At 51.0% G+C, this 26,427-nt stretch overlaps 1 protein-coding gene across 4 annotated transcripts in view; it reads left to right on the forward strand.

The window, feature by feature from the left end:
* Positions 1-26,427, forward strand: part of ANO10 (anoctamin 10) — a 121,267-nt gene that overhangs the window by 37,588 nt on the left and 57,252 nt on the right. For all 4 annotated transcript variants that reach the window (XM_060204859.1, XM_060204855.1, XM_060204857.1 and 1 more), the window contains 2 exons: positions 782-973; positions 1,138-1,266. In XM_060204859.1, coding sequence (XP_060060842.1) covers positions 782-973; positions 1,138-1,266 — 321 coding nt within the window. The remainder of the gene's footprint in view (positions 1-781; positions 974-1,137; positions 1,267-26,427) is intronic.

A 26,427-nucleotide genomic window follows, 5' to 3' on the forward strand; every position in this document is an offset into this window, starting at 1 on the left:
CTGCTACTGGCTCGTGTCCAGGAGCTGGGTGGTCACTGAGGTCAGGTCAGAGTCCCAAACCCAGCACCGACATAAGCCAACGCTGAGCAGCACTGGGGAAAAAATCCAGACCGAGTGAGAATCCCCAGTACCCAAGCACACTACTCCAGTGAAGACAACTTCGTCCAGTTCAGTGTTGGCATCACCAGAGAAGTCTCCTCACCGCTCACATTTCTTGCCCCTGAAAGATAACCAAGAAGAGCGGAGGGTAGACAGCTAATGGCTCTGCAAAGAGGCTGTCGTGCCTGAGGCGCCAGAGTCCCGGGTTCAATCCCCTGCACCACCGTAAGCCAGAGCTGAGCCGGGCTCTGGTGAAAATAAATAAATAACCAAGAAGACAAAAGCTGTCTTCCCTCCCCATCCAAGGGTATATGATAGCCACTGCCACTCTCTTGCTTGGGACTAACCTTTTCTTCTTAAAATTTTTGCTAGTGATTTAACAATGATGAACAAGACTGTAAGATAGCAGGGGTACAATTGCACACAGCTCCCACCACCAGAGCTCCCTGTCCCATCCCCTCCATGGGAAGCTTCCCTGTTCTTTGTCCCTCTGCGAGGATGGACCAGAGATCTCTGTGGGGAGCAGAAGGGGGAAGGTCTGGCTTCTGTCATTGGGTGGGAACTCATAAGATGTCTCGGTTTATTGTTTAGAGGCCAGTGCTCTGAGCGGCGCTGCAGATGGTCGTTCTTACTCCGTGGTATTGAGACGATGCCTGTTTCTGTTTGTGGTCCACGTCTGTAGGGCACCTTTGATGACTACTTGGAGCTGTTCCTGCAGTTCGGCTACGTGAGCCTTTTCTCCTGTGTTTACCCGCTAGCAGCTGCCTTCGCTGTGTTAAACAACTTCACTGAAGTCAACTCAGATGCCTTAAAAATGTGCAGGGTCTTCAAACGCCCCTTCTCAGAACCTTCATCCAATATTGGTGTATGGCAGGTAATGTCTTCTAAAGGTTCATCTTTTTAAGGCTAACGGACACCAGAAATGCACTTTGAGTATTTAGGCTGAGGGGCTTTTCCCATGGTTCTAGATGATCTGAATAAAGATGAGAAAATAGAGAAGTGGCCGTGCAGCTCTTCACCTCCTCCTTCTCCTCCCAGGTGGCGTTTGAAACAATGAGTGTCATCTCTGTGGTCACCAACTGTGCCCTGATCGGGATGTCCCCACAAGTGAGCGCTCTCTTCCCAGAGTCCAAGACCGACCTCATTCTGACTGTCGTGGCAGTAGAGGTGAGTGGGAAGCTGAGCCTGTTTTAAATGGTTTCCCCGTCCGACACCGAGACCGTTCTATTAACCCGCGGTACTCACGGTCCCAGCTCCCTGTATCTGGCAGCTCCAAAGCCCCAGGTTCAGTCCCTGACCACCATCAGCCAGAGCTGAGAGACACCTCCAGCCCTGACTCACTGCTTGTGAAGCTTCTCTCTGCAGGTCTTGGACACTGGTCCTTGTGCATTGTGACATGTGTGCTCTACCTGGTGCGCCATCTCCTGGATGCCCCCCATATAGATTTCCTGAATGTCTGTCTCTTTCACGTCCCCGCCAGCAGTGTGCAAGTGTCCCAGGATCTCCACATCCTTGTGCTGTTTTGTTTTTGATGGTAGCCGTCCTGCGGGTGTGGAGAGGGGGCTCACTGAGTGTGGATTTGCCCAGAGCAGTGACGTGGAGCGCCGCCTTTCCCCTGCTTGTTGGTCACTTGCGTATTTCACTTGGAGAGATGTCTGTTGTTCAAGTCCGTCCTCATATTTCGATCGCACTTTCTAGGTAGCCAAGTCGTGTGAGTTCATTACGATGCGTCTTGCATCCGAATCCCTCACTGGACTCGGCATCTGCGGTGCTGCTCATGCGCCTTGCCGCTTGCTGGGCCTCTGCCTTTTCCTCTCACTTGCCGTTTCTAGCGTCGCTCCCAGCAGTCACTGCCAGATCCAGTCACGGGACTTCTACCCTGTCAGAGTCCCGGCGACTTCACAGTTTTAGGCCGCATGCAGATCTTTGTTCCGTCCCAACTCAACTTGTAGATGTTCCTAAAGTATTGGGTCCCGATGTTCTTTGCATGTGGCGTCCAGCTTCCTCCCTCCCTTCCTCCCTCCCTCCCTCCCTTCCTCCCTTCCTCCCTCCCTTCCTCCCTTCCTCCCTTCCTCCCTTCCTCCCTCCCTTCCTCCCTCCCTCCCTTCCTTTTTATTGTTTTTATTTTTTAATGGATCAATTATACTTTCATCAGATCTAACTACCTATATACAATTTAAATATGTCATATAATTTACCATACAGAGGTTTTTTTTATGGGGGGCAGGAATGGGGGCAGAGTTGTTTTTTTATTTTCAAAGGATGCTGATATGTTGAGACGTTACATGTGTGTCGCCACACGTGACTAGCACTACTGGAGCATGGCGTTGTGGTTTTCTGGTTTTGGTGGAAACCAAGTCACACACTGTATATAACAGAAAGCAAATGCACTGTTAAAATATCATTCCCCTCCTGTAAAATGTGTTTGAAACAGCATGTACTCTAGGAAAGCTTTTCTGCTGGGAATACATCTTGGTGTTCACATCAACAAAGTTATTAATGATTGGATTTCCCTAATTGGCTGGTGTCTTCATTTCAGAAAAAAAGTCAAAGCATTAATGCCCATTCATATACTAGAGGAGTCCCGCTAGCTAATCCCAAGAGAAGTGGGGCCCTGCTAATAGCACCATAAAGACACAGTTTCGACTTACTTCATAATAGCTGATGTCTAGTTTTCTCATCAGCATTTGTGTAAAACACTGCCCATTCCTCTATGAATGCTCTTAAAATGATGCTCTTGTTGACAAATCCAGCCAGGTATGTGAAGGGTCATTTCTGAGTTATTGTGTTTCATTTGGTTTGCATATCATCTGTTTAACTAGTTTGTTAAATCAAGGTTGACGTGCAGAACATTTACATATTTACTCTGTGCCCATCAATACATTCGGTGAAAGGGCTTATCTCTAGGCTGGCATCCCGTTGCTCTGGTGCATGGCGGTGCTGGGGATCGAACCTGGGACTTCAGAGCCTCAGACATGAGAGTCTCTTTGCAGAACCATTGCGCTGCCTACCAGCCCCACCTCATGCTGCTTTGATGCTGCAGTTTTATGGTAATCCGTGAAATCAGGAAGTGTGAGACTCCCAGTTCTGTCTTTCCTTTCAAGATAATTTCCACTCTTTGCGTGTGTGTGTGTGCGTGTGCGTGTGTGTGAAGCTGTCTCTGTGTTTAGAGTCAGAGGCAGAGAGAGAGAGTGAGAGGCACAGCACTGAGCGAAGCCTCCCCCGGTGTGTGTGTGTGTGTGTGCGCGTGCGTGTATGCGTGCGTTTGTGTGTGTGTGTGTGAAGCTGTCTCTGTGTTCAGAGGCAGAGCGGGAGAGTGAGAGGCGCAGCCCGGTGCATGTGGGCGTGTGCTCCTGGAGCCCGGCTGTGTCCATGCAGAGCAGCTCAGGCCCAGGTGTGTGTGTGTGTGTGTGTGTGTGTGTGTGAAGCTGTCTCTGTGTTCAGAGTCAGAGGCAGAGAGGGAGGCGCAGCCTGGTGCGTGTGGGCATGTGCTCCTGGAGCCTGGCTGTGTCCATGCAGAGCAGCTCAGGCCCAGGTGTGTGTGTGTGTGTGTGTGTGTGTGTGTGTGTGTGTGTGTGTGTGTGTGTGAAGCTGTCTCTGTGTTCAGAGTCAGAGGCAGAGAGGGAGAGGGAGGCACAGCCCGGTACGTGTGGGCATGTGCTCCTGGAGCCTGGCTGTGTCCATGCAGAGGAGCTCAGGCCCAGGTGCCCACTGTGCCACTTAGTGTGGGTCTGTGTCATGTGCTCACGGTGGCCCAGCGGCTTCCCGACGTGGAGCCCATCAGAAGCTGGCTTAGACGGCACAGGCTGGTGTGAAAGTAAGGCTTCCCTTTCGTCACAGTGGTATTTTTAAAGTTTGATTTTTAATTTTTTTTTTTTTATCATTGGATAGAGACAGGGAGAAACTGAGAGTGGAGGGGCAACAGAGAGGGAGAGAGACAGAGACACCTGCGGCCCTGCTCCACCGCTTGCTCAGTGGCTGGGGCGCAGTTGGCTGAGTGTGGGAGCACAGGCCGTGTGCGGCCACGGAGGGCCGCCAGCCTGACGCTGGGGAAGCTTCAGGGTGGTGCAGGGACCTGCAATGTCTCTCCTCTGTCTCCCTCTGTCTCTACAGACAATTTTAAAATAAGAAGAAGAATAAAGAGTCTGCTGGGAGTGGTGGAATCAGGCAGGTGTAAAGCCACTGTAGGAAAAAAAAGAGTGAAAATAAATATGCCGTGAACGCGCGTGTACGAGTGAAGTGAGATTCCTTCATGGCTTTTCAGCGTCTTGATGGAAGAAGCACCCCCTTTCTTGTTACCTGATGGAACAGAGAGAAGGTGGCAGAGAGGGAGAGAGACACCTGCCATCCCACAGCACTGCTCCTGAAACTTCCCCTGCAGGTGGGGACTGGGAGCTCGAACCCAGGGCCTGTACATGATGATATGTGCACCCAGCTGGGTGTGCCAATGCCTGGTCCCCAGAAAAGGAATTTTAAAAAATATATTACAAATGGATTTCTCTTTTCTTAGTTTTGATTGATTTTATATTGGTTTACAATCTTGTTTCTAAGTTACCATTGATTGGAGTAATTATCTGAAATAATTTGCTTATTGAATGAGAGAAAGAGAGATCAGAGAATGCCAAGTCTTGATCTATACAGACCTGCCTCCATCTCTGTTCTGCTCAGGGAAGATTGAATTCTATAGTGAAGGTGCCGTATCTCTGGATTAGTACAACTTTACATTGTAACCATTGTTTTCTGGGTAAAGTTAAGTTGAATTTTAACAGTGTCGTGGGCAATCTGGAAGTGATACTGTGGGTAAAATGTTGGGTCTCAAGCCTGCCGTGCCAACAGCTCCTGGCATCACCTGTGCCAGTGAATTTGGGAAAAGCAATTTTATTTTATTTTATTTTACTTTATTTTATCTTATACCAGAGCCCTGCTCAGCTCTGGCTAGTGGTGGTGCGGGGGACTGAACCTGGGACTTTGGAGCTTCAGGCAGGAAAGTCTCTTTGCAGAACCATTGTGCTGTCTGCCCCTGCTCCCCCCAAAGCAGTTAGGATCATTAACTTTAGACTTTTTTCTCTACTTCTAAGATACATGCTAGCGCACCACCACTGGGCCCCTGGAAGGTGTTTCTTTTGGTGTGAGCAAGCGAGGAGTCAGGTGGCCACCATTGCCTGCTGCCCTGCCCTGCCCTTCAGTGTCCTGCCTCCTGTCTCTGCTGCCATCTAGTGCTGCTTTTAGGTAGTAGCAACACTGGAACTTTGCTTTTTAAAAAAAAGATTATTTATTTATAAAATAAAAAACAGGAAATATTGACAAAACCGTAAAAGGGGTACAACTCCACACAATTCCCACCACCAGAACTCCATAGCCCATCCCCTCCCCCTGACAGCTTTCCCATTCTCTGTCCCTCTGGGAGCATGGACCCAGGGTCATTGTGGGATGCAGAAGGTGGAAGGTCTGGCTTCTGTCATTGCTTCCCCGCTGAACATGGGTGTTGGCAGGTGGATCCATACTCCCAGCCTGCCTCTCTCTTTCCCTAGTGGGGCAGGGGTCTGGGGAAGCCAAGCTCCAGGACACATGGGTGGGGTCGTCTGTCCAGGGAAGTCTGGTCAGCATCATGCTGGCATCTGGAACCTGGTGGCTGAAAAGAGAGTTAACATACAAAGCCAGACAAACTGTTGACTAATCATGAGCCTAAAGGCTGGAATAGTGCAGATGAAGATTCGGGGTCTCTGCTTTGGAAAAGCCAGTAGGTCTGTTTTAGGTATGTTCCAAGGGCCCGTGACCCAACTAGTTTTTGTCTGCGCCTGACATCTGATATGCAGGTGGACCCACAGTGGTCTTCTGCTTCTTCCTCCCCTCCCTCTCCCTTTCTCTCTCTTTCACCTTTTCTTTCCTAATAGAGGGTGTGAGAGATAAAGAGGGAAAGAGAGAGGAATAGAGAGGAGAGGCGCCTGTGGCCCTGCTTCCCAGTCGCTAAAGCTTGCCCGCCTGCAGGTGGGGCCAGGGGCTTGAACCCTGCTTCTCGTATTTGGTGATGTGTGTGCCCACCACGTGCACCACCACCGGCTCCCTCCAAGGAAAGCTTTCACATATCTGAGCTAGACGCCCCACCTTTCCGGGAAGCACATGGCTGCCATGCTTGTCCGTCCTGCACACACACGCTGTTATGTGGGTTCTGCGAGTCACCTGCTGAGCTGAGGACCCAGCCTCCCCTCTGGCCGCCTGAGCTCAGGGTGCAAGAGGCTGCACACGTCTGGGTTGACGACCCCAGCTGTTGTCCGTCTGCACAGTGCAGGAGGCTCTCGTGCTTACGTCCGTCCTTCTGTCCATGTGAGCACTTCGCGTAGAGACAGCCGGTGCCGTCTGCCGTCTGTGCTGACAGTCAGTCTGTGGTGGTCACAAGGAACACAGACTGAGGGAGTGTTTCACTCGAAAGATGCTGGGCTGGGCCAGAAAGACTACAGTGGAGTGTGTGTGAGTGTGTGTTTGTGTGAGTATGTCTGTATGTGTGTGTGTGAGTGTGTGTGTGTGTGTGAGAGTGTGTGTGTGAGAGAATGTGTGTGTGTCTGTATGTGTGAGAGTGTGTGTCTATATGTGTGAGAGTGTGTGTGTGTGAGAGAGAGAGAGAGAATGTGTGTGTGTGAGAGAGTGTGAGTGTGTGTGTGTGAGTGTGAGTTGTATGTGAGTGAGTGAGTGTATGTGTTAGTCAGCTGTAGAAAAGGACTCACAAGAGGGCTGGGGGACAGCATGATGCGTCTGCCCGAAGACTCTCCTGCCTGAGGCTCTGAAGTTCCAGATTCAGCCCCCAGGACAGCCATAGTGCAGAGCTGACAGGCTCTGGTAATAAGGAAATAGTAAAGAGAAAAAGAAGCCCTGGGAAAAGGAACACTTTCCTGATGAGTCAGTGACCTTCTCCGCAGCTGATAAGCCCTTACTCTCGTAGGGCTCCGGAAGGACAGCTGTCGGTCTGAGCTCTCAGTCCCTGGCCACAGCTGGAACACTGTAGGCTGCACTTGTCGCAGGACCCGACTTCCCTGAGGGGCAGAGTGGGCTGACCAGCCTCCCTTCAGAGTAGGGAGTCCCTGTGTTTGGGGCATGTGTCTTTTACTAGTCCAGACAGGGCATTAAATATCTTCAGGAATTCACAGCTTCAGGCTTTTTCTTTTCTTTTTTTTTTGTTATTTATTTCCTTTTGTTCCCCTTGGTTTTTTATTATTATTGTTGTAGTTATTATTGTTGTTATTGATGTCATCATTGTTGGATAGGAGAGAGAGAAATGGAGAGAGGAGGGGAAGACGGGGTGGGGAGAAACAGACAGACACCTGCAGACCTGCTTCACCACCTGTGAAGCGACTCCCCTGCAGGTGGGGAGCCGGGGGCTCGAACCGGGATCCTTACACCGGTCCTTGCACTTTGCGCCACATGCGATTAACCCACTGCGCTATCGCCCGACCCCATAAAGTCAATTTTTTTAAAAAGAAAGAAAGTCGGTCACCTCCTCACTGTGTTGGCCAGCACAGCCCAACACAGTGGCAGCAAGTCAGGAGTCTCTCTTGGTCATCGGCTCTGTGAGCTTGGCCATGTCCATCACGGAAGAAGCGGCACTCTGAGTTTGTGGTGCGACTGCAGCGTCCTCTGCAGCCGTGGCCGTGGAGACTGAGGCGGAGATTGGTGTCCGCAAGGTGCGTTGAAGACTTGGGCCTTCTCCCCTGGGTGGCAGTTGACTGTCCATGAGCTGGGCACCCACCTGACGTCTTGTGGATGCAGGGCAGCAGACCACAAGAGAAAACCCTCAGACGTCTCCTCGGATGGGTGCTCTTCTAAGACAGCTCTACACATGTCCTGGTTCATTCCGTCTTCAAATACAATCCCACTGGGGGTTAGTGCTGCTTCTGCCTGTGAGTTCCGGAGAGACACAGTTCAGTCCATGGTCACTGAGATCACAGGTCTAGGTCCTTGATGAGCTGGCAACTTTAATAATTGGCCCTTCACCACATGGATAGTGGAAGAAGCTATCTGTGGCACTCATTACTGGGGACTACTTAACCTGGGCAAAGTCAGTGTTAACATAGACCCGTCTCTGTGTGTGTGTGTGTGTGTGTGTGTGTGTGTGTCTGCGCGCGCGCGTGTGCGTGTGTTAAGATGTCTGAATATTTGTGGGATTTACACATCTCGACTTTGAGCGAACTTTGTATGAGATGTTGACTCTTTGGAAGAGATGAGCTAGAAAGCTGCAGAAGAGACACAGAGCGGAGACTGTCCACAGAGGCCGGAGCTTCATCTGCTGCAGCTGTCCCGCGACTGCCTGCCACCCTGTCAGAGGGACTGACTCAGAAGTCTGCCTCTACCTGTCCGCTCCCCTCCTGACCACTGGGGACGTCTCCCCGTAGCCTCTGCATGGCTCCAGCGTCACACCTGCCAGCAGAGTGAGCTGTGCGCTCCCTGGCACCGGGTCCCGTGTGCTCCTCTTCCTGCGCTTGCGGTTCCAGCACCCAGGACCCGTGTCTTCATGACAATCCGCTCTGAAGCCAGGGGACACTGCCTAGTGAGTGTCCTTTCCCTCTGAAGGCCGGTTTCTGTCTCCTTCCTGCCGAGTGCCGCCAGTGTCTTCCCCACCTGCCCCCTCCTTTTCCTCTCTTTCTCTTTTTTTCTGCTGACGCCACCTCCCATGTTCCGGTGCTCTCTTTCGGCGTCCATGGACTCTGCCTTCCTTTTCTAGAATGAAGAGGAAATGCCACTGCCCTCAGAGAATTCAGAAGAACTTCATTAAGATCTTACTGTTACCCTGGAGAGAACCTAGTTGATAGTCTTTCTTTCTTTTCTTTTCTTTTCTTTTCTTTCTTTCTTTCTTTCTTTCTTTCTTTCTTTCTTTCTTTCTTTCTTTCTTTCTTTCTTTCTTTTTGAGACATTGATTTGAGAGTAATTTTCCTAAAACCATCTTTTTCCTGAGCTGGGTGGGGTAGCCTCATCTCATCCCTGACAGAAGACACAGACAGCTACTGCCCGTCGGTGTCCTGACTGTCGCTTCCTTTTCTTAGGGGGCAGCTCACGCTTTTCATTTGGTTCCACTGCCTTTGGGTTTTCTGTAGATTTGTTTCACTCCCCACATTCTGTCGCACTTACGAAACGGTGCGGCACCTCTGTGCAGACGGCGTTCTGCAAGCCTAGCACAGAGTGTTCTAGAAGCTGGTGTTAGGTAGCCCTCTCTTCCCCACCCCCAGAGATGATGATGATTTCGCTTTCCAGAGAAATAGGAGGTGGGAGGCAGAGAAAGAGAGAGACACCTGCAGCCCTGCTTCCCGCTCGTGAAGCTTCCCCGTCCTTGGCAAGGGGGGCAGCAGGGGCTTGGACCCGGGCCCTTGTGTGTGCTCACCCAGTGCGGCCCCAGCAGCCCCCAGAGACTCTTACGGATACAGGGAACATCACTGCTGTTATTATTTATGGCTTTGACTTGAGCTGGTTCCTTTTGCCCAGTGCCGCTTTCCTCACCCACCCTCCTGTCGCCAGAGCTCTCTCCTCGTCACTTCAGGAGGTCGAGTCTCTGGGGGAAATAGCGGAGAGTCGGCAGACTCGCTTTGTGATTCTTACTCTCCAGCTCTGCCACCCTCTCCTCACCCACTGGGGTGGCTGTGTTCTGTGAGCTGCTGTAACAGCTGCATCTCCCCTGAGGAGAGGAAGAAACTCCTTGTAAGTGGCTCAGGCATTTGACTTCCTTCAGATACCTCAGATACTCCGGGCTGTGGTGTTTCACGCCACCAGAGGGAGCCCATCTTGCTCTGAGCTCTGCACCCCTACTGTTACGCAAGTCGATCTTATTATTTATTATTTATTGAAAAGGGACTTGGAGCCCGTGATGCCCACATGCACTGACTGGGGGGGGGTCCCCATCAGGAGGCCACCAGATGGACGAGATGTCTACACTGGCATCCCTGTCTCCTTGTCTAAAGACAGATGCCTGCCTCCATGGGTGGCCAACACTATATCGTTTCTTCTCCAAAACAGAAGATTCTGGGTACATCTGGGTGACAAGTCTAGCAGATGGAGACTTGTCTCAAGTGGCCTCCCCCAGGGCGCTGTTCTGGCTCCTACGCTATTTAATATTTACATCAATGACCTCCCAGAAACTTCTTCAAGGAAGTTCATCTATGCCGATGACATCTGCTGTGCAACTCAGGCATCCAAGTTCGACATCCTCGAGGAAACACTCACGAAAGACATGTCTCTGATATCTGATGACTGTAAAAAATGGCGACTAATCCCTAGCACTGCAAAAACGGTATCATCTGTTTTCCATCTACACCATGCCTCGGCCTCGCGTGAGCTTAATGTGCAGCTTGGCGGTACGAGAATCCGGCATGAAGCCCAGCCAGTCTATCTTGGCGTTACTCTCGATCGCACCCTGTCATTTCACGAACATCTCATAAAAACTGCAGCAAAGGTGGGCGCGAGGAATCACATCTTTGCAAGACTGGCCAGCTCCTCATGGGGCGCGAGCGCTTCCACACTACAGTCATCCTCTCTGGCATTATGCTATTCCACTGCAGAATACTGTGCCCCAGGATGGTTCCGTAGCCCCCATGTCCACTTGGTCGATTCCAAATTATATTCCTCCATGAGGATCATTTCTGGAACCATCCGTTCCACCCCGGTTCCATGGCTGCCAGTTCTCAGCAACATCGCCCCGCCAGATATTCGTCGGGATGCGGCATCATCTAAGTTCATTTCCCACGTCTATGCTCGACCGGACCTGCCCATATACGTGGATATCTTCGCCCACCCAGTCCAACGCTTGACGTCTCGTCACCCAATCTGGTCCCCTACGCCTACACTGCACTTCTCTGTTCCAGACTCTTGGAAACAGAGCTGGCAGTCAGCTGAGGTCAAGAACAAACACCTCATCACAGACCCCTGCGAGCGTCAACCCGGCTTTGACCTGGCACGTTATGATCGGGCCCTCCTCAATCGCTATGGAACAGGTCATGGCCGGTGCGCCGCTATGTTCCATCGCTGGGGAGCCAGAGACGACCCGAACCGCCCCTGCGGCTCCAGACAGACTATGACCCACATAGTCAACGACTGCCACCTCTCCAGATTCAAAGGAGGTCTCGAAACTTGACATCAGGCTCCACCTGACGCTGCTGACTGGCTACGGAAGAAGGGCAAACGCTAGAAGAAGGAGAAGTGTGGCCATGGTGATGTGAGTGAGGGCCTCGCCGTGGCTCCCGGACCAGCCTCCCCCACCCGTCACACCATGTCTCACACGCCTTCCTCTCACCAAACCCCAGACGCACCTCGTGCCTTTCGCCGACACTCCAGTCTTGTGTCAGCGGTGAGCTGGGCTGGGGCCAAGTGAAGGATGCATCCCAGCGTTTCCTCACCGGAGAAGGCTGCAGGTGTGCCCAGCCCCTGTGCCGCGCCTCTGGAAGCCCTTTCTCCCATTTCTCCCCTCCGGGGAGCTGAGAGAGATGCCCAGTGCCCCACTCCCGTTTGCCTCTGTGAATCCCCATGCTCCCGTGGAGCTGCCTTTATATTTTAAAGTCTGAGGACAGCTTTGTACCTTGTGGAGAGATCACGCAGAAACCTTAGGGTCACTGAAGCTGTAAACAGTTTCTGGAGCTCAGACTACTGTCACTCTGTGCGTGCCGCATGTGCCCTCACCTACCCTGGGCTACAGCATATGAACTTGCAGCCCAGACAGAAGCAGCCCGGCAGCCATCTGAATTCATGTGCCGGACCCATGCCGACATCTTGACAAGGCGTCCCTAGAATCTAGCAAAGCCTTTTGAACCCCAAGCAACTCAAGTAAAATATATCTAACTCATAAAAGTAGAGTCGTTACATAGTTCCTACATGTTAAAGAAGAAAGCACACGACCGGCTCATGCTAAAACGAAACGACGCGGTCTTGCGATGGCTCTTTGGGAAAACACGTCAGGCTGGAATTCTGGTAGCGAGAGCACCGTGCTTACTTGCTGAGCTAGTCCCGTCTGGCGATGCTTGAAACAACGTCGAGCCTCGTGGGTTTGGGCGTCTTCGACTGAATGCGGTGACTGGGAAGAGCAGCTGCCATCCTTCCTCCCTCTCCCTTCCTCTCCAACGCCCCGACTTTACTGTGAACACCCCGTCTTCCGTGCTCACTGACGTCTCGTTTGCCTCTCGGGCCGGGCTGAGCGCTGCTCCTGGGTCGGGCCTTCCTCCTCAGGCTTCTCAGTATTTGAAGTCCCCCTGCGGCCAGCTCACTCCCGAACGCCTGTGCGGTCCTGTGGGGTTTTGTTCGGATTTGCTCTGCACCTGGATCCCTCGACTCTGAGAGGTTTCAATTCATCCATATGTTGGGTGCGGCTCTTGACCTTGTGCACACGGACTCTGCCCTCCCGAGAGAGTGTCCTTACTCTCCTGCTTTAGGGGAGAAACAGAGCGGCCGCAGCACCGCGTCCCCATCCGTCCTGTGATGCTGGACATCCTCCTGTGGCAGCTGGGCGCCAGGGGCCTCATCATGCTGAGGACTCGCTGAGCTGACTAGCCTGTCTGCTGGCCCAGGCGATGTCTGCAGGGGTAGGATTCTTCCATCTGAGCTCCTGGTGTTTGCCACACAGCCCAGCATCACCACGAGCACGTGTCCTCATCCTGGTGTTTGCCACACAGCCCAGCATCACCACGAGCGCGTGTCCTCATCCTGGTGTTTGCCACACAGCCCAGCATCACCACGAGCGCGTGTCCTCATCCTGGTGTTTGCCACACAGCCCAGCATCACCACGAGCGCGTGTCCTCATCCTGGTGTTTGCCACACAGCCCAGCATCACCACGAGCGCGTGTCCTCATCCTGGTGTTTGCCACACAGCCCAGCATCACCACGAGCGCGTGTCCTCATCCTGGTGTTTGCCACACAGCCCAGCATCACCACGAGCGCGTGTCCTCATCCTGGTGTTTGCCACACAGCCCAGCATCACCACGAGCCTGTGTCCTCATCATCGACTTTAGTTGCTTTTTTTATTAGTGGCAGACAGGAAGAGTGAGTGCTGTCACAGCTCCAAAGCCCTCTGCGGTACACGGAGCAGCGTCGAACCCGAGTCTCACATGTGGAAAAGCAGTGCACTGTCCACGTGACCTGTTTCCACAGCACGTTGGTCGTGTCCTGCGTTCACTGCCTGCTCCAGTCAGTCAGGTCTGGGGACACTCACAACACCTGCGTGTGCACCACTGGACACCGGCCTGTGACGGTGAGCGGCCTGCGCTCAGCTGCCTGCAGTTCCTGCCGTCTGCTCCCTTCCTTCCACCCTTCCTTCCTCCTCCTTTCACTTTTGCCTCCAGTCACTGGGGCTTGGTGCCGGTACTATCAATCCGCCTCTTCTGGTGGACTGTTTCTTTCTTCTTTCTGATAGCACAGAGAGAAATTGAGAAGGGAGTAGACAGGGAGAGAAGGACAGACGCCCGCAGCAGAGAAAGACAGACGCCCGCAGCCCTGCTTCACCGCCCGCGAGGCAGAAAAGGACAGACGCCCGCAGCCCTGCTTCACCGCCCGTGAGGCAGAAAAGGACAGACGCCCGCAGCCCTGCTTCACCGCCCGTGAGACAGTGAGGCAGAGAAAGACAGACACCCGCAGCCCTGCTTCACTGCCCGAGAGGCAAACACCCCCCCCCCCCCCCCCCCCCGCCGCAGGTGGGGAACTGGGGCCTCCAGTCAGGATCCTCGCGTGGGTCCTTGTGCTTGGTACCATGTGCACTTAACCTGCTGTACCGCCGCCCGGCCCCGCAGTCCCTGTTATCTCCCTGTCCCGTTTGCTCACAGCCAGGCTGCAGCCACACCAGCTGTCAGGATCTCATACGCCTTTTCAGCGCTTCTCAGGGCAGCACAGGGACCCAGGACTTCAAGGAGATGTGATGTAGGCAGGTATCTGCACACTACCTCACCATAGTCACTGCCAGTGACTTAGTTCACAGCTGTGACCTCTGGACCTCAGACATGCAAGTTGATGCTCTCACCAGGCTGATCCCCCTTCCAGCCCCTGGTAGGGCAAAGTTTATTTAAAAATTTTCCTCTTTGCCCACGTTCAGCAGGGAAGCAGTTACAGAAGCCAGACTTTCCACCTTCTGCACCCCATAATGACCCTGGGTCCATACTCCCAGAGGGATAAAGAATAGGAAAGCTGTCAGGGGAGGGGATGGGATACGGAGTTCTGGTGGTGGGAATTGTGTGGAGTTGTACCCCTCTTATCCTATGGTCTTGTCTGCCCATTTTATAAATAATTTTTTTTAATTCCCTCTTATATTTTTCCCCAACATTTTTTTTTTGTGTGGTTTCTGTATGTTCATCTTCTTTTAAATTTTTTTTAATCTTTATTTATTGGATAGAAACAGCCAGAAATTGAGATTAGGGGGAGGTAGAAAGAGAGACACCTGCAGCCCTGCTTCACCACTCTTAAAGCTTTCCCCATGCAGGTAGGGACTGGGGCTTGAACCTGGGTCCTTGCTCACTGTATCGTGTGCTCAACCAGGTGCACCACCACCTGGCCCCTTGTATGTTTATTATCTTATATGAACTGCAACATTTCTGTCTCAGTAGAATACGTCTAGTTGTGATTGGAATCGCATGACACATATAGCTGATCTGTTTGAAGCTTAGCATTTCAGGGGCCGGGCAGGGGCAGGCCAGCTAGACACACATCACCATCCACAGGGACCTAGGCTCCACCTGTGGGGGAAAGCTTCATGAGCGAGGAACCAAGTCTGTGTGTCTGTGTCTTTCACTCTATCTCCCTGTCCTCTCTCAATTTCTCGTTGTCCTATTTAGTAAAGAAAATTAGGGAAAAAAATTGGGGAAGATGGCTGTCTGAATTTGTAGCGCCAAAACCAAGCCCCAGTGACACGCTGATGGCAGTAAGTAAAATAAAATGAAGTTGAGAATTTCGCAGTGTGTACATCTAAGAACATCACATTCAGTCTTCATTTATCAATGTTTATCTGTTGTTCAAAAACACAGAGTTTATTCAAGTGAGCTCTGTACTTTTACCGTCTTTTCTTTGGTCAGTGTTTGCTTTATTGCATTTTTCAATATCTTTCTCTCTGGTTACTGTTATTAAAAGAAAGGCTTCAGAAACACTTGTATTCAACTACTGAGCTCTTGGTTATGACTAGCTGTTAGCTCTCGCTTGGTCTGTACTCACAGCTGCAGACACTTGTGGTCTTCCCCCGTCCGCCCACAGCACGCACTTCTGATGGCCTCCGGCTGCTCTAGGCAGGGCCTACACACATTGCTGCCTTGGTCCTGACACGACCATATGCCCTGAGCACGTTGCCGCTTAATACTTACTTTATTGGAGTAGTCGGTCTTGATCTTATTAACGTATATATCTACCCTTCTGTTTTAAGTAGCAGTTATTGATTGTTTTAATTAGCAGTGACGCTCTGTATTATTCATGCTAGTCACAGCATTATTGATACGGGCTGTGTGTTCACTTTTAGAGAATACAATTTATTGACAACTTTTTTAGTGAGGGAAGCCCAGCTCACCTGGACACAGCCTGCCTGCAGGTCACCCCTCTCATGTTCTGATAGATCATATTTGGTCTATGGTGGCAACAGTGGCCGACCCTCAGCCAGATACCGGGGCCCTGAGGTCCCGTGAGTCTTAGCCTGAGAGAGATTCACTCTAGGCATCTCTGTCTCTGGCCTGAAGAGTTCTGGAGGGACGCACTCCAGATGTCCCGAGGCGGAACAGTGTCAGGTAGGCAGCCCTGGCCAGAACTTCACCCAAGTGTTTATTGATAAAATAGGCATACCATCAAAAAGGACCAAGGAGGGTTGAAGGTGCTCTTAAGTCAGCATGCACCATGGGGTGAATGCCAGTGTACATGGACCAGGGCAGAATAGGGGTGGGTGGTGGTCTCCTGGCTGAGCACACACACACTACAGTGCACAAGGACCCGGGTTCAAGTCCCCAGCCCCCACAGTGGGGGAAAGCTTCAAGGAGCAGTGAAACAGGGCTGCAGGTGTCCTTCTCTCTCTCTCTCTCTCTCTCTCTCTCTCTCCCACTCTACCCCTCCTTCTCAACGTCTGGCTGTATCTGTCCAATAAATAAAGATAATTTAAAAATAAATCAAAGGTCAGAATATATTTCTCATGGGGGAGAGAGAGATAGAGTGTGAGATAGAGTGATAGAATAAAAGATTAGATGGTAGGTAGACGATAGATGATAGATAGATAGATGATAGATAGATGTCAGTCTCACTGAGCCCAGCAGCTGGTTGTTCCATTCTGTGTGGACTCTTGTGAGATCTTCTCACGACAAATGAGCAAAGAGAAAGGAGGGCCAGGCGTCCTGTGAGCTCTCTGCTTCAGCTCTTTGCTGCCCTCACCCATCCATGCCCAGGGCACGGAAGCTGGCAGCAGAATTAAATAGTCCGTAATCAGGCCCCCAAATTGGATCTCTCAGGAGACACATGGGAGAAGCCGTCTCTGTGTCGAGCGTCCACATCCAGTTGAGGGGACTGCCCGCCCGTGACTGCTTTCCAGCAACTGGCCTCCCGTCCCCGGGCCTGCAGTCGGGGCAGCCTGGCCGCAGCTCTCCCCGCCCCGTTCCCTCCTCCCTGGCTGCAGGGAGCTGGGGGCATCCAGCTTGGGCCTCACCCACAGTCCTTCTTCACTTGGGGTTTCCACGAGCAGGAGTCTAGTCTGTCTGGTTTTGACCATTCTCATTTGATGGGGTGGAGACTCAGCTCAGCCACTGGACAGTGTGAGAGGCTGGAAACCCTCAGGAGGTGCTCTGAGGGGCAGGGAGAGACCCTGAGGAGGTGCCCTGGGGGGGCAGGGAGAGACCATGAGGAGGTGCCCTGTGGGACAGGGAGAGACCCTGAGGAGGTGCCCTGGGGGACAGGGAGAGACCCTGAGGAGGTGCCCTGTGGGGCAGGGAGAGACCCTGAGGAGGTGCCCTGGGGGGCAGGAGAGACCCTGAGGAGGTGCCCTGGGGGGCAGGGAGAGACCATGAGGAGGTGCCCTGGGGGCAGGAGAGACCCTGAGGAGGTGCCCTGGGGGGCAGGAGAGACCCTGAGGAGATGCCCTGTGGGGCAGGAGAGACCCTGAGGAGATGCCCTGTGGGGTAGGAGAGACCCTGAGGAGGTGCCCTGTGGGGCAGGAGAGACCCTGATGAGGTGCCCTGTGGGGACAGGGAGAGACCCTGAGGAGATGCCCTGTGGGCAGGAGAGACCCTGGGGGGCAGGGAGAGACCCTGAGGAGGTGCCCTGGGGGACAGGAGAGACCCTGAGGAGGTGCCCTGTGGGGACAGGGAGAGACCCTGAGGAGGTGCCCTGGGGGCAGGAGAGACCCTGAGGAGATGCCCTGGGGGGCAGGGAGAGACCCTGAGGAGGTGCCCTGGGGTAGGAGAGACCCTGAGGAGGTGCCCTGGGGGGCAGGGAGAGACCCTGAGGAGGTGCCCTGGGGTAGGAGAGACCCTGAGGAGGTGCCCTGGGGGGCAGGAGAGACCCTGAGGAGGTGCCCTGGGGGGCAGGGAGAGACCCTGAGGAGGTGCCCTGTGGGGCAGGGAGAGACCCTGAGGAGGTGCCCTGTGGGGCAGGAGAGACCCTGAGGAGGTGCCCTGTGGGCAGGAAGTGACCCTGAGGAGGTGCCCTGGGGGGCAGGGAGAGACCCTGAGGAGGTGCCCTGTGGGGACAGGGAGAGACCCTGAGGAGATGCCCTGTGGGGCAGGGAGAGACCCTGAGGAGATGCCCTGTGGGGCAGGGAGAGACCCTGAGAAGGTGCCCTGTGGGGACAGGGAGAGACCCTGAGGAGATGCCCTGTGGGCAGGAGAGACCCTGGGGGGCAGGGAGAGACCCTGAGGAGGTGCCCTGGGGGCAGGAGAGACCCTGAGGAGGTGTCCTGGGGGCAGGAGAGTCCCTGAGGAGATGCCCTGTGGGCAGGGAGAGACCCTGAGGAGGTGCCCTGGGGGGCAGGAGAGACCCTGAGGAGATGCCCTGTGGGGACAGGGAGAGACCCTGAGGAGGTGCCCTGGGGGGCAGGAGAGACCCTGAGGAGGTGCCCTGTGGGGCAGGAGAGACCCTGAGGAGATGCCCTGTGGGGACAGGGAGAGACCCTGAGGAGGTGCCCTGTGGGGCAGGGAGAGACCCTGAGGAGATGCCCTGGGGGGCAGGAGAGACCCTGAGGAGATGCCCTGTGGGGCAGGGAGAGACCCTGAGGAGGTGCCCTGGGGGGCAGGAGAGACCCTGAGGAGGTGCCCTGGGGGGCAGGAGAGACCCTGAGGAGATGCCCTGTGGGGCAGGAGAGACCCTGATGAGGTGCCCTGTGGGGACAGGGAGAGACCCTGAGGAGGTGCCCTGGGGGCAGGAGAGACCCTGAGGAGGTGCCCTGGGGGGCAGGGAGAGACCCTGAGGAGGTGCCCTGGGGGCAGGAGAGACCCTGAGGAGGTGCCCTGGGGGGCAGGGAGAGACCCTGAGGAGGTGCCCTGGGGGCAGGAGAGACCCTGAGGAGGTGCCCTGGGGCCAGAGCGCCCGGCTGGAAGCCTCCTCTCTGGTGGGGTTGTTTTCACCTTCTCTTCTGGTCACCTCAACCCTTATTGATACCTTTTCGGTGTTACTGTTTCCACACTGTGTGGTGTGAATGCGTTTATGCCTCTCTGCTGCCTGGTGCTGCCCTTCAGTGTGGTGTCACCTCACAGCTGGACACGGGCTGCTCCGAAAACCCCAGGACTTGCCTGTGAGGCCCTGGCGTTATCCCCAGCTCTCCTAGGAGTTCCTTGTCCTCTCTCTCTTTCTCTCTCCCTCTCTGTCTCCCTCTCCCTCTCTCCCTCTCCCTCTCCCTCTCCCTCTTCCTCTCCTTCTCCCTCTCCCTCTCCTTCTCCCTCTCCCTCTCCTTCTCCCTCTCCCTCTCTCTCTCTCTCTACCTTATTCTCTCTCTCTGCCTCATTCTCTCTCACACACACAATCTCTAGTGTTACCTTTAGGCAGGTATCATTTACAGTTTAGAATAAAGGGTGCCATGATTATATGCCCTTAATATCATCACATGTTGTTTTCGACGGGCTGGCTTCACGGGCGGGTAACAGACGACCCGGGACTCATGGGTGGGTTGTACTCAGTATCTATTCATGCAGGACGCAGCGCAATCTATACCAAGCTAAGCTAAACTAAAAGTACTGGAAAACTCACAATGCTGTCTTTATATATACTTGCCAAGTAGGGTGGAAACAGGATGTGACATAGAGAGGGTGGAGAGAAAAGTGACTGGTGAAAATCAGAGTGTGACAAGGAGAGGATCAGGGTGTGACAAGGAGAGGGGGTGGAGCAGGCGAGAATCCTATCACTGAACCACCAATGCCCTGGAGGGAGGGTGGTGCTTGTTAACAGCGGTTATGTAAATAGAATGCAGTGGTTATGTAAATAGAATCGTGTTAAGCAGGGGGGATTTAAACCAAATGAAACAGAGGGGGTCTCATGCAGACCAACAATCACATACAGTGAAGCACGTGCCTTGTATGCCTGAGACTCAGAACCACACGCCAGCGGTGGGCCCGTGCTCTGGTTGGTCTCGGTCTCTTTCTCAGGCAAAAGAGCAAAACTGGAAAAACCCCAAACCCAGACAGAAATGAGCGGCCAGCTGGTTTGTATCTGCGTGCTTCCCTGGATTCTCTCCTAAGCTCCATGTGCTTGAGCACGTCTGACCCCATCGGCGCTTTGTTTGGCTTTCCTTGGAGAGCTTCTCTGGAAGGCCCGTGGTGGCGTCTTCTACTCTGAGCAGCCGGCTCAGAACCCACCTCAGGGTTGCCCTTCAGTACAGGCTTTGCGAGAACTGGCCCGGCCCCCTCCCTGCAGCCTGCTTTGCCCTCCTGGTGGTCAGGGAACCGGGAGGCGGTCTGGCCTTCCACAAGCCTCTGGTCCCCCCCACACCTCAAAGCTGTCACGCTTCCCTCAGTGTAGCTGCTGGCAGCCTGATGCCAGCCTGGTGTCTTTCACGCTTCCTGTGGGTCCTCCCGGCGACGGTCAGCCTCCCTGCTCTCAGTGTTTGAGACTTCTCAGTGATTGGCCAGAGGGGACTTCTGCCTCTCCCGTCCGTCTAGTGGCACCTGCAAAGTCCTGTTGTTCAGTTCTGCAAAATGTCTTCGATGATCTTTTTGCACGTCATCTTTATCTCCTGCTTTTTCTGTCTGGACCGTGTGTGTGTGTGTGTGTGTGTGTGTGTGTGTGTTCCCCTTTCTAGCTCTCTTTTCTCATCTCATTTTATTTTGCTATTTCCTCAGCTATATTTTGTAGCTTCCTGTTGAATTTATTTCTACCGTGTGCTTAGTATTGAAGAATACTTCCTTGTTCTCTAAGATGGTGCGTCCTTTTTAAAGCCTGTTCCATGTTTGGTTTCATGAATTCAGTACCATCTCTCTGAAGGGGTTTTGCTGTTGTTGTTGTCTCTGCTTGTCTCTGCCTGATTTTATTAGTGCAGTGGCATTTCTTTGTGTTGACTAGAGAAGAAACTCTTTCTCTTTCACTATGCTGGGAGAGGCATAGCCTGGGGTTGAAGGCTGGGAGAGAGAGGCCACAGCAGCCTGTCTGAGGCAGACAGAAGGACAGAGAGGAGCAGACACAGAGCACCCCCCCCCCCAGCATTCAGGGGTCTCCCTGGGGCTTTGCATGGGGCTGCCACGTGGGGAATCCAGACTCTCCACGAGGTAAGCATTCCAGTTGTGTTCTGAAAACTGTCTTTACATCAAATGTACTAAAAACATTTTACCAAAGGTTATTATTTCTGTTTCCTTTTTAAATCATTGAGTCCTATGAATTTGAATATTTCTAGATTATTGAACTTTAATCATCTTCTGAATGATTATGTATATTTTATTTCTACCACTACATATTTGAAAAAAGAAAGAAACAATTAAAAATATGAGTGGGCTAGAAAGCTGCATCAGGGAAGAGTGTAGCTCCCAAATATGGGAAAAGTGTATAAATATTGTGGACTGTGCCCTGGAGCCCCGTTTCCCCAGAGCCCTGCCCCACTAGGGAAAGAGAGAGACAGGCTGGGAGTATGGACCCACCTGCCAACACCCATGTTCAGCAGGGAAGCAATGACAGAAGCAGAACTCCCACCTTCTGCATCCCACAGTGACCCTGGGTCCATGCTCCCAGAGGGATAAAGAACAGGGAAGCTATCAGGGGAGGGGAGGGGATGTGGAGTTCTGGTGGTGGGAATTGTAACCCTCTTATCCTATGGTCTTTTCAGTGTTTCCATTTTATAAATTAAAAAAATGTGAGTGGAATAATTTTTTTAAAGAGGCTTTGAGAGAATATCTGGAATAACAGGGACAGGCTCAATGGAGCCAGGCCTCAAGTACTATTTTTTCATGCTCTCTTTTATTAAAAAAAAAAAAGAGCTTTATTGGGATATAATGTGCATATCATAAGTCTATTCATTGAAGTATACAAACATGAATATTATAGTAAGTTTATAATCAAATATGTGTTCTTTTGTGTCTGATTACTTTTTCAACATATTATTTATTTATTTTACTTTCTTAGATTATTTTTTAATTTCTTTATTGGGCGATTAATGTTTCACAGTTGGCAGTAAAATACAGTGGTTTGTACATGTATGACATTTCCCAGTTTTCCACATAACAGTTCAACCCCCACTAGGTCGGTCCTCTGCCATCATGTTCCAGGACCTGAACCCCACCCCCACCCCAGAGTCCTTGACTTTGGTGCAGGACACCAGCTCCAGTCCACATTCTGCTCTGTGTTTCCCTTCTGATCTTGTTTTTCAACTTCTATGAGTGAGATTATCCCATATTCAACCTTCTCTTTCTGGCTGATCTCACTTACCATGATTTCTTCAAGCTCTATCCAAGAGGAGGTGAAGAAGGTGAATTCACCATTTTTCATAGCTGAGTAAGATTCCATTGTGTATAGAGACCACAACTTGCTCAGCCACTCATCGGTTGTTGGACACCTGGGTGGCTTCCAGGTTTTGGCTATTACACATTGTGCTGCTATGAACACAGGTGTACACAGATCTTTTTGGATGGGTGTGTTTGGTTCCGTAGGCTCTATCCCCAGGAGAGGAATTGCAGGGTCACAGGGCAGGTCCACGTCTAGCCTTCTGAGAGTTCTCCAGGCTGTTATCCACAGGGGCTGGACCCACTGACATTCCCACCAGCAGGGCAGGAGGGTCCTTTGTCCCCACAACCTCTCCAGCATTTGTTGCTGTTACCTTTTCTGATGTGTGACATTCTCACAGGAGGGAGGTGGGATCTCATGGTTGTCTTTATTTGCATTTCTCTGACAATCAATGACTTGGAGCATCTCTTCTATGGTGAATATTCTGTTCATATCCTCTCCCCGTTTTTGGATGGGGTCATTTGTTTTCTTGTTGCTGAGTTTGGTGGGCTCTTTATATATTCTGGTTATTAGCCTCCTGTCTGATGTATGGCATGTAAAGATCTTCTCCCATTCTGTGAGGGGTCTCTTTGGATAGGGGTTTCTTTTGCTGTGCAGAAGCTTTCCAATTTGATGTAGTCCCATTGGTTTATTTTTTATTTAGTTTTATTTCTAATTGGAATAATTTCACTGAAGATGTCTTTAAAATTTAGACAGAAAAGAGTTCTGCCAATATTTTTCTCTAATTATTTGATAGTTTCTGGTCTAACATCCAACGGGTGTTGAAGTCCCCTACTGGGATATTGCAGATGTAGATTTTTGGGGTCTCCTTTTTGGAAAAACACTAGTAGGTCTATTCCAAGGAGCCCACGACTTTACTAGTTTGGGCCTGAGCCTGACATCTGATAAGCAGGTGGACCCAGGTTATTGTCTGGGGAGATGGTGTCAGAGTTGGAAAAAGGACCAGAAAGCTGGATCAGGGAAGAGAGTAGCTCCCTAATATGGGAAGGTGTATAAATATTGACTGTAAACCCCATCGATTTGCAGTCATTTTTTTTTTAACTATTAAAGCTTAGGTGATTTCCTTTTTACTTTTCTGCATAAATTTTTTTTCTATAAGGTTTATATATTGATTACAGGTTAATTGCTCAAGTGCAGTTAAAAACCGATGCACACATAAAAATGCAAAATAATTGATGATTGCTGAGATCTGCACCTTTCTCTTGACCAGCTTGGACAGACTTCATGCAAGAATTGAGATGACCACATGCTTGTGTCACACACTCAGAATCCTCTCTGTGTGGCAGCTTGACCTGTCACAGTAAGAAGTACAAATTCATTTGAACATAAAACCCAAATGCTTGTGTTCCTTCCAAAATAACTCTGAAAGTTTACATGGTGGTTAAATAACAGTTTTAAAAAGACGTGTTTGTTTATGAGAGAGAGCAAAGCACAGAACCAGGGCATCACTGTGGCATAAGAGCTGCCAGGATGAGACTCGGGGCTCCGTACTTGCAAGGCAGTTGCTGTCTGCTCTGCTGCCTCCCAGGTCACCGGGTGGCCTGCTTTATTGACGTCACATTGGACCATGTGAACTCTTTCCTCCTCTCTCCTCTCTCTCCTCCCTCTCTCTCTCTCTCTCTCTCTCTCTCTCTCTCTCTCTCCTCCTCCTCCTTCTCTCTCTCTCTCTTTCTCTTTCTCCTCTCTCTCCTGTCTCTCTCCTCTCCTCTCTCTCCTCTCTGTCTCTCTGTCTCTCTCTCTCTGGAGTCTTTTTCGTTTGTTTAGTTTCTCTGAACTGAACTGCAAATAGCTGTTTTAACATAGAAATTATGGTAATCCATGCAAAATAAGTGAAATTAGGAATGAAAGCTTTGGTTTAGCCAGTTTGAAATACTTTTTTTAAAAAATTTTTATTTATAAAAAGAAACACTGACAAAAACCATAGGATAAAAGGAGTACAACTCCACACAGTTCCCACCACCAGACCTCCGTATCCCATCTCTTCCCTTGATAGCTTCCCTGTTCTTTATCCCTCTGGGAGGATGGACCCAAATTCTTTATGGGGAGCAGAAGGTGGGAGTTCTGGCTTCTGTCATTGCTTCTCCACTGGACATGGGTGTTGGCAGGTGGATCCACACCCCCAGCCTGTTTGTCTTCCCCTGGTGGGTCAGGGCTCAGGGGAAGTGGGGCTCCAAGTCAAAACATAATCAAGGAATTTTAGCTTGTCGTAAACCAAGATGCCATCAGTGGCTGATTGGAATGACGCTTGCACCTGGAGAAATGTTAGGAAGATTCTGTCTCGTCTCCTAGGCACAGAGTTTTTGAAAATGAAACCTCATACTTCTGGACTGTGAGACTTTGTGACAAAGGGAAAATACTTTATTAGCGCCTGGCCTCTTTGAATTGGATGCACTTCGCTGTTAGGTAAACCAGGATGAAGGCCTGATGTTACTTTAAATAGGTTTCCAACTGGGGGAAAAGGTTTGTGAATATGTTCTGGGTCATCACAACAGTGTCACATAAGACAGGAAATCATCATAACATACTTCTAAAAATACTTATATGGAAAACTGTTTTGCAATCAGAATCTGTGTTTAAAGATGTGGTTCTTCAAACTATTAAATCTTGATTTATAATGTAATTTTTCAGGCAGTTTTAAAGCAGTTTTAGTTTTTGTTTTATTGAAAAATATGGGGTCAGGTGGTGCCACACCTGGTTAAGCACTCATGTTACAGTGCGCAAGGACCTGGGTCCAAGTCCCTGGTCCCCACCTGCAGGGGGAAAGCCTCACAGTGGTGAAGCAGGGCTACAGGTGTCTCTGTCTTTTCCTTCTCATCTCCCCATCTCCTCTCGTTTTCTCTCTGTCTCCATTCAATAATAAATAAATAGATATTTTTAAAAGAGAAAACCAGAAGCATCTTAAAAAAAAAAAAAAAGGAAGAAAAATCTAGAAAATACAGCATGAATATGCCCCCAGACAATTCTGTTATTAATGTTTTGTACCCACATGTATTTGGAACATTGTGTTTTCACATCACAAGTGCTCAGTTGAACCGACATTCACATTATTATTTGTCACACAAGGCCCATGATGGACAGAGGCGCCCTGTGGTGACACCCTACTGTGTTTGACCAGTGCTCAGTGTCATGTGATGTACAACGGTGACATCCTGGCGACCAGTTGGCTGCCTCCCGCACGTCATGTACTCAGCCTGCCCCTCCCCTAAGGCTGCCACTGATTCTTTTTCCGCGTCTGCATGCTGACCCTCCATGGTGTCCTGTGGTTAGAGTCAGGCCGCCTGCAGACTCACTTAGGAATATGTTTCAGGTTCCTTCCTGTCTTCTTTTTTTCTTTAAGTATTTTATTATTATTATATATTTTTCCTTTTGTTGACCTTGTTTTTTTTTAATTTTTTAAAAATATTTATTTTATTTATTTATTCCCTTTTGTTGCCCTTGTTGTTTTATTGTTGTAGTTATTATTGTTGTTGTCATTGTTGGATAGGACAGAAAGAAATGGAGAGAGGAGGGGAAGACAGAGAGGAGGAGAGACAGACACCTGCAGACCTGCTTCACCGCCTGTGAAGCGACTCCCCTGCAGGTGGGGAGCCGGGGGCTCGAACCGGGATCCTTGTGCTTTGCACCATGTGCACTTAACCCGCTGAGCTACCATCCAACTTCTCCTTCCTGTCTTCTACTTTCTTCTTGTCTCTGCACAGGAGTCCACCTTCCAGAAGTCCTGCAGTCAAGGACATCTTGACTCATGCAGGTCGGGGCAGTTGTGAGCAAAGCTGCAGTAACTACAACATGATTTTAAAAACAGAAACTGAGCTCAGAGTGAAATCAGCTTTCTTGCTTCTTTAATATTAAAGCCTTGCTTATTTATTTTTATATTAAAGCCTTGCTTATTTATTTTTATATTAAAGCCTTGCTTATTTATTTTTATATTAAAGCCTTGCTTATTTATTTTTATATTAAAGCCTTGCTTATTTATTTTTATATTAAAGCCTTGCTTATTTATTTTTATATTAAAGCCTTGCTTATTTATTTTTATATTAAAGCCTTGCTTATTTATTTTTGAGGGCCCAGAGCCCCTCTTGACTCTGGCTCGTGCATCTGAGGGCCAGACCTGGGACCTGGGACCTGTGGCCACAGCCCCGAGCTCTCCCAGGTCACCCGGTGGGCACTGGCTCTGGGGGCCGGGCTGAGAGAAGCTCTGAGTGGGGCTCTCACGGCTGCACAGTGGGTCCAGGCTCCCAGATGGCAGGGGGTTCCAGGTGCGTCACCCCGACCAGGCACACTGACAGGAGCCGTCAGGTGCCTCCTTCTCTCAGGGAGATGGCGTCTCCCTGAGGGTGCGGCGCGGGTGGGCATCCTCGTGTATAACAGACACGTGAGTAGACCCTTGTGAGCCCTGTGGCATTTAAGTTCTTTAGTAATTGCAGGACTGAGCGCCGGGTGCCG

The sequence above is a fragment of the Erinaceus europaeus genome, chromosome 12, assembly GCF_950295315.1.
Source record: "Erinaceus europaeus chromosome 12, mEriEur2.1, whole genome shotgun sequence".
NCBI lineage: Eukaryota > Metazoa > Chordata > Mammalia > Eulipotyphla > Erinaceidae > Erinaceus > Erinaceus europaeus.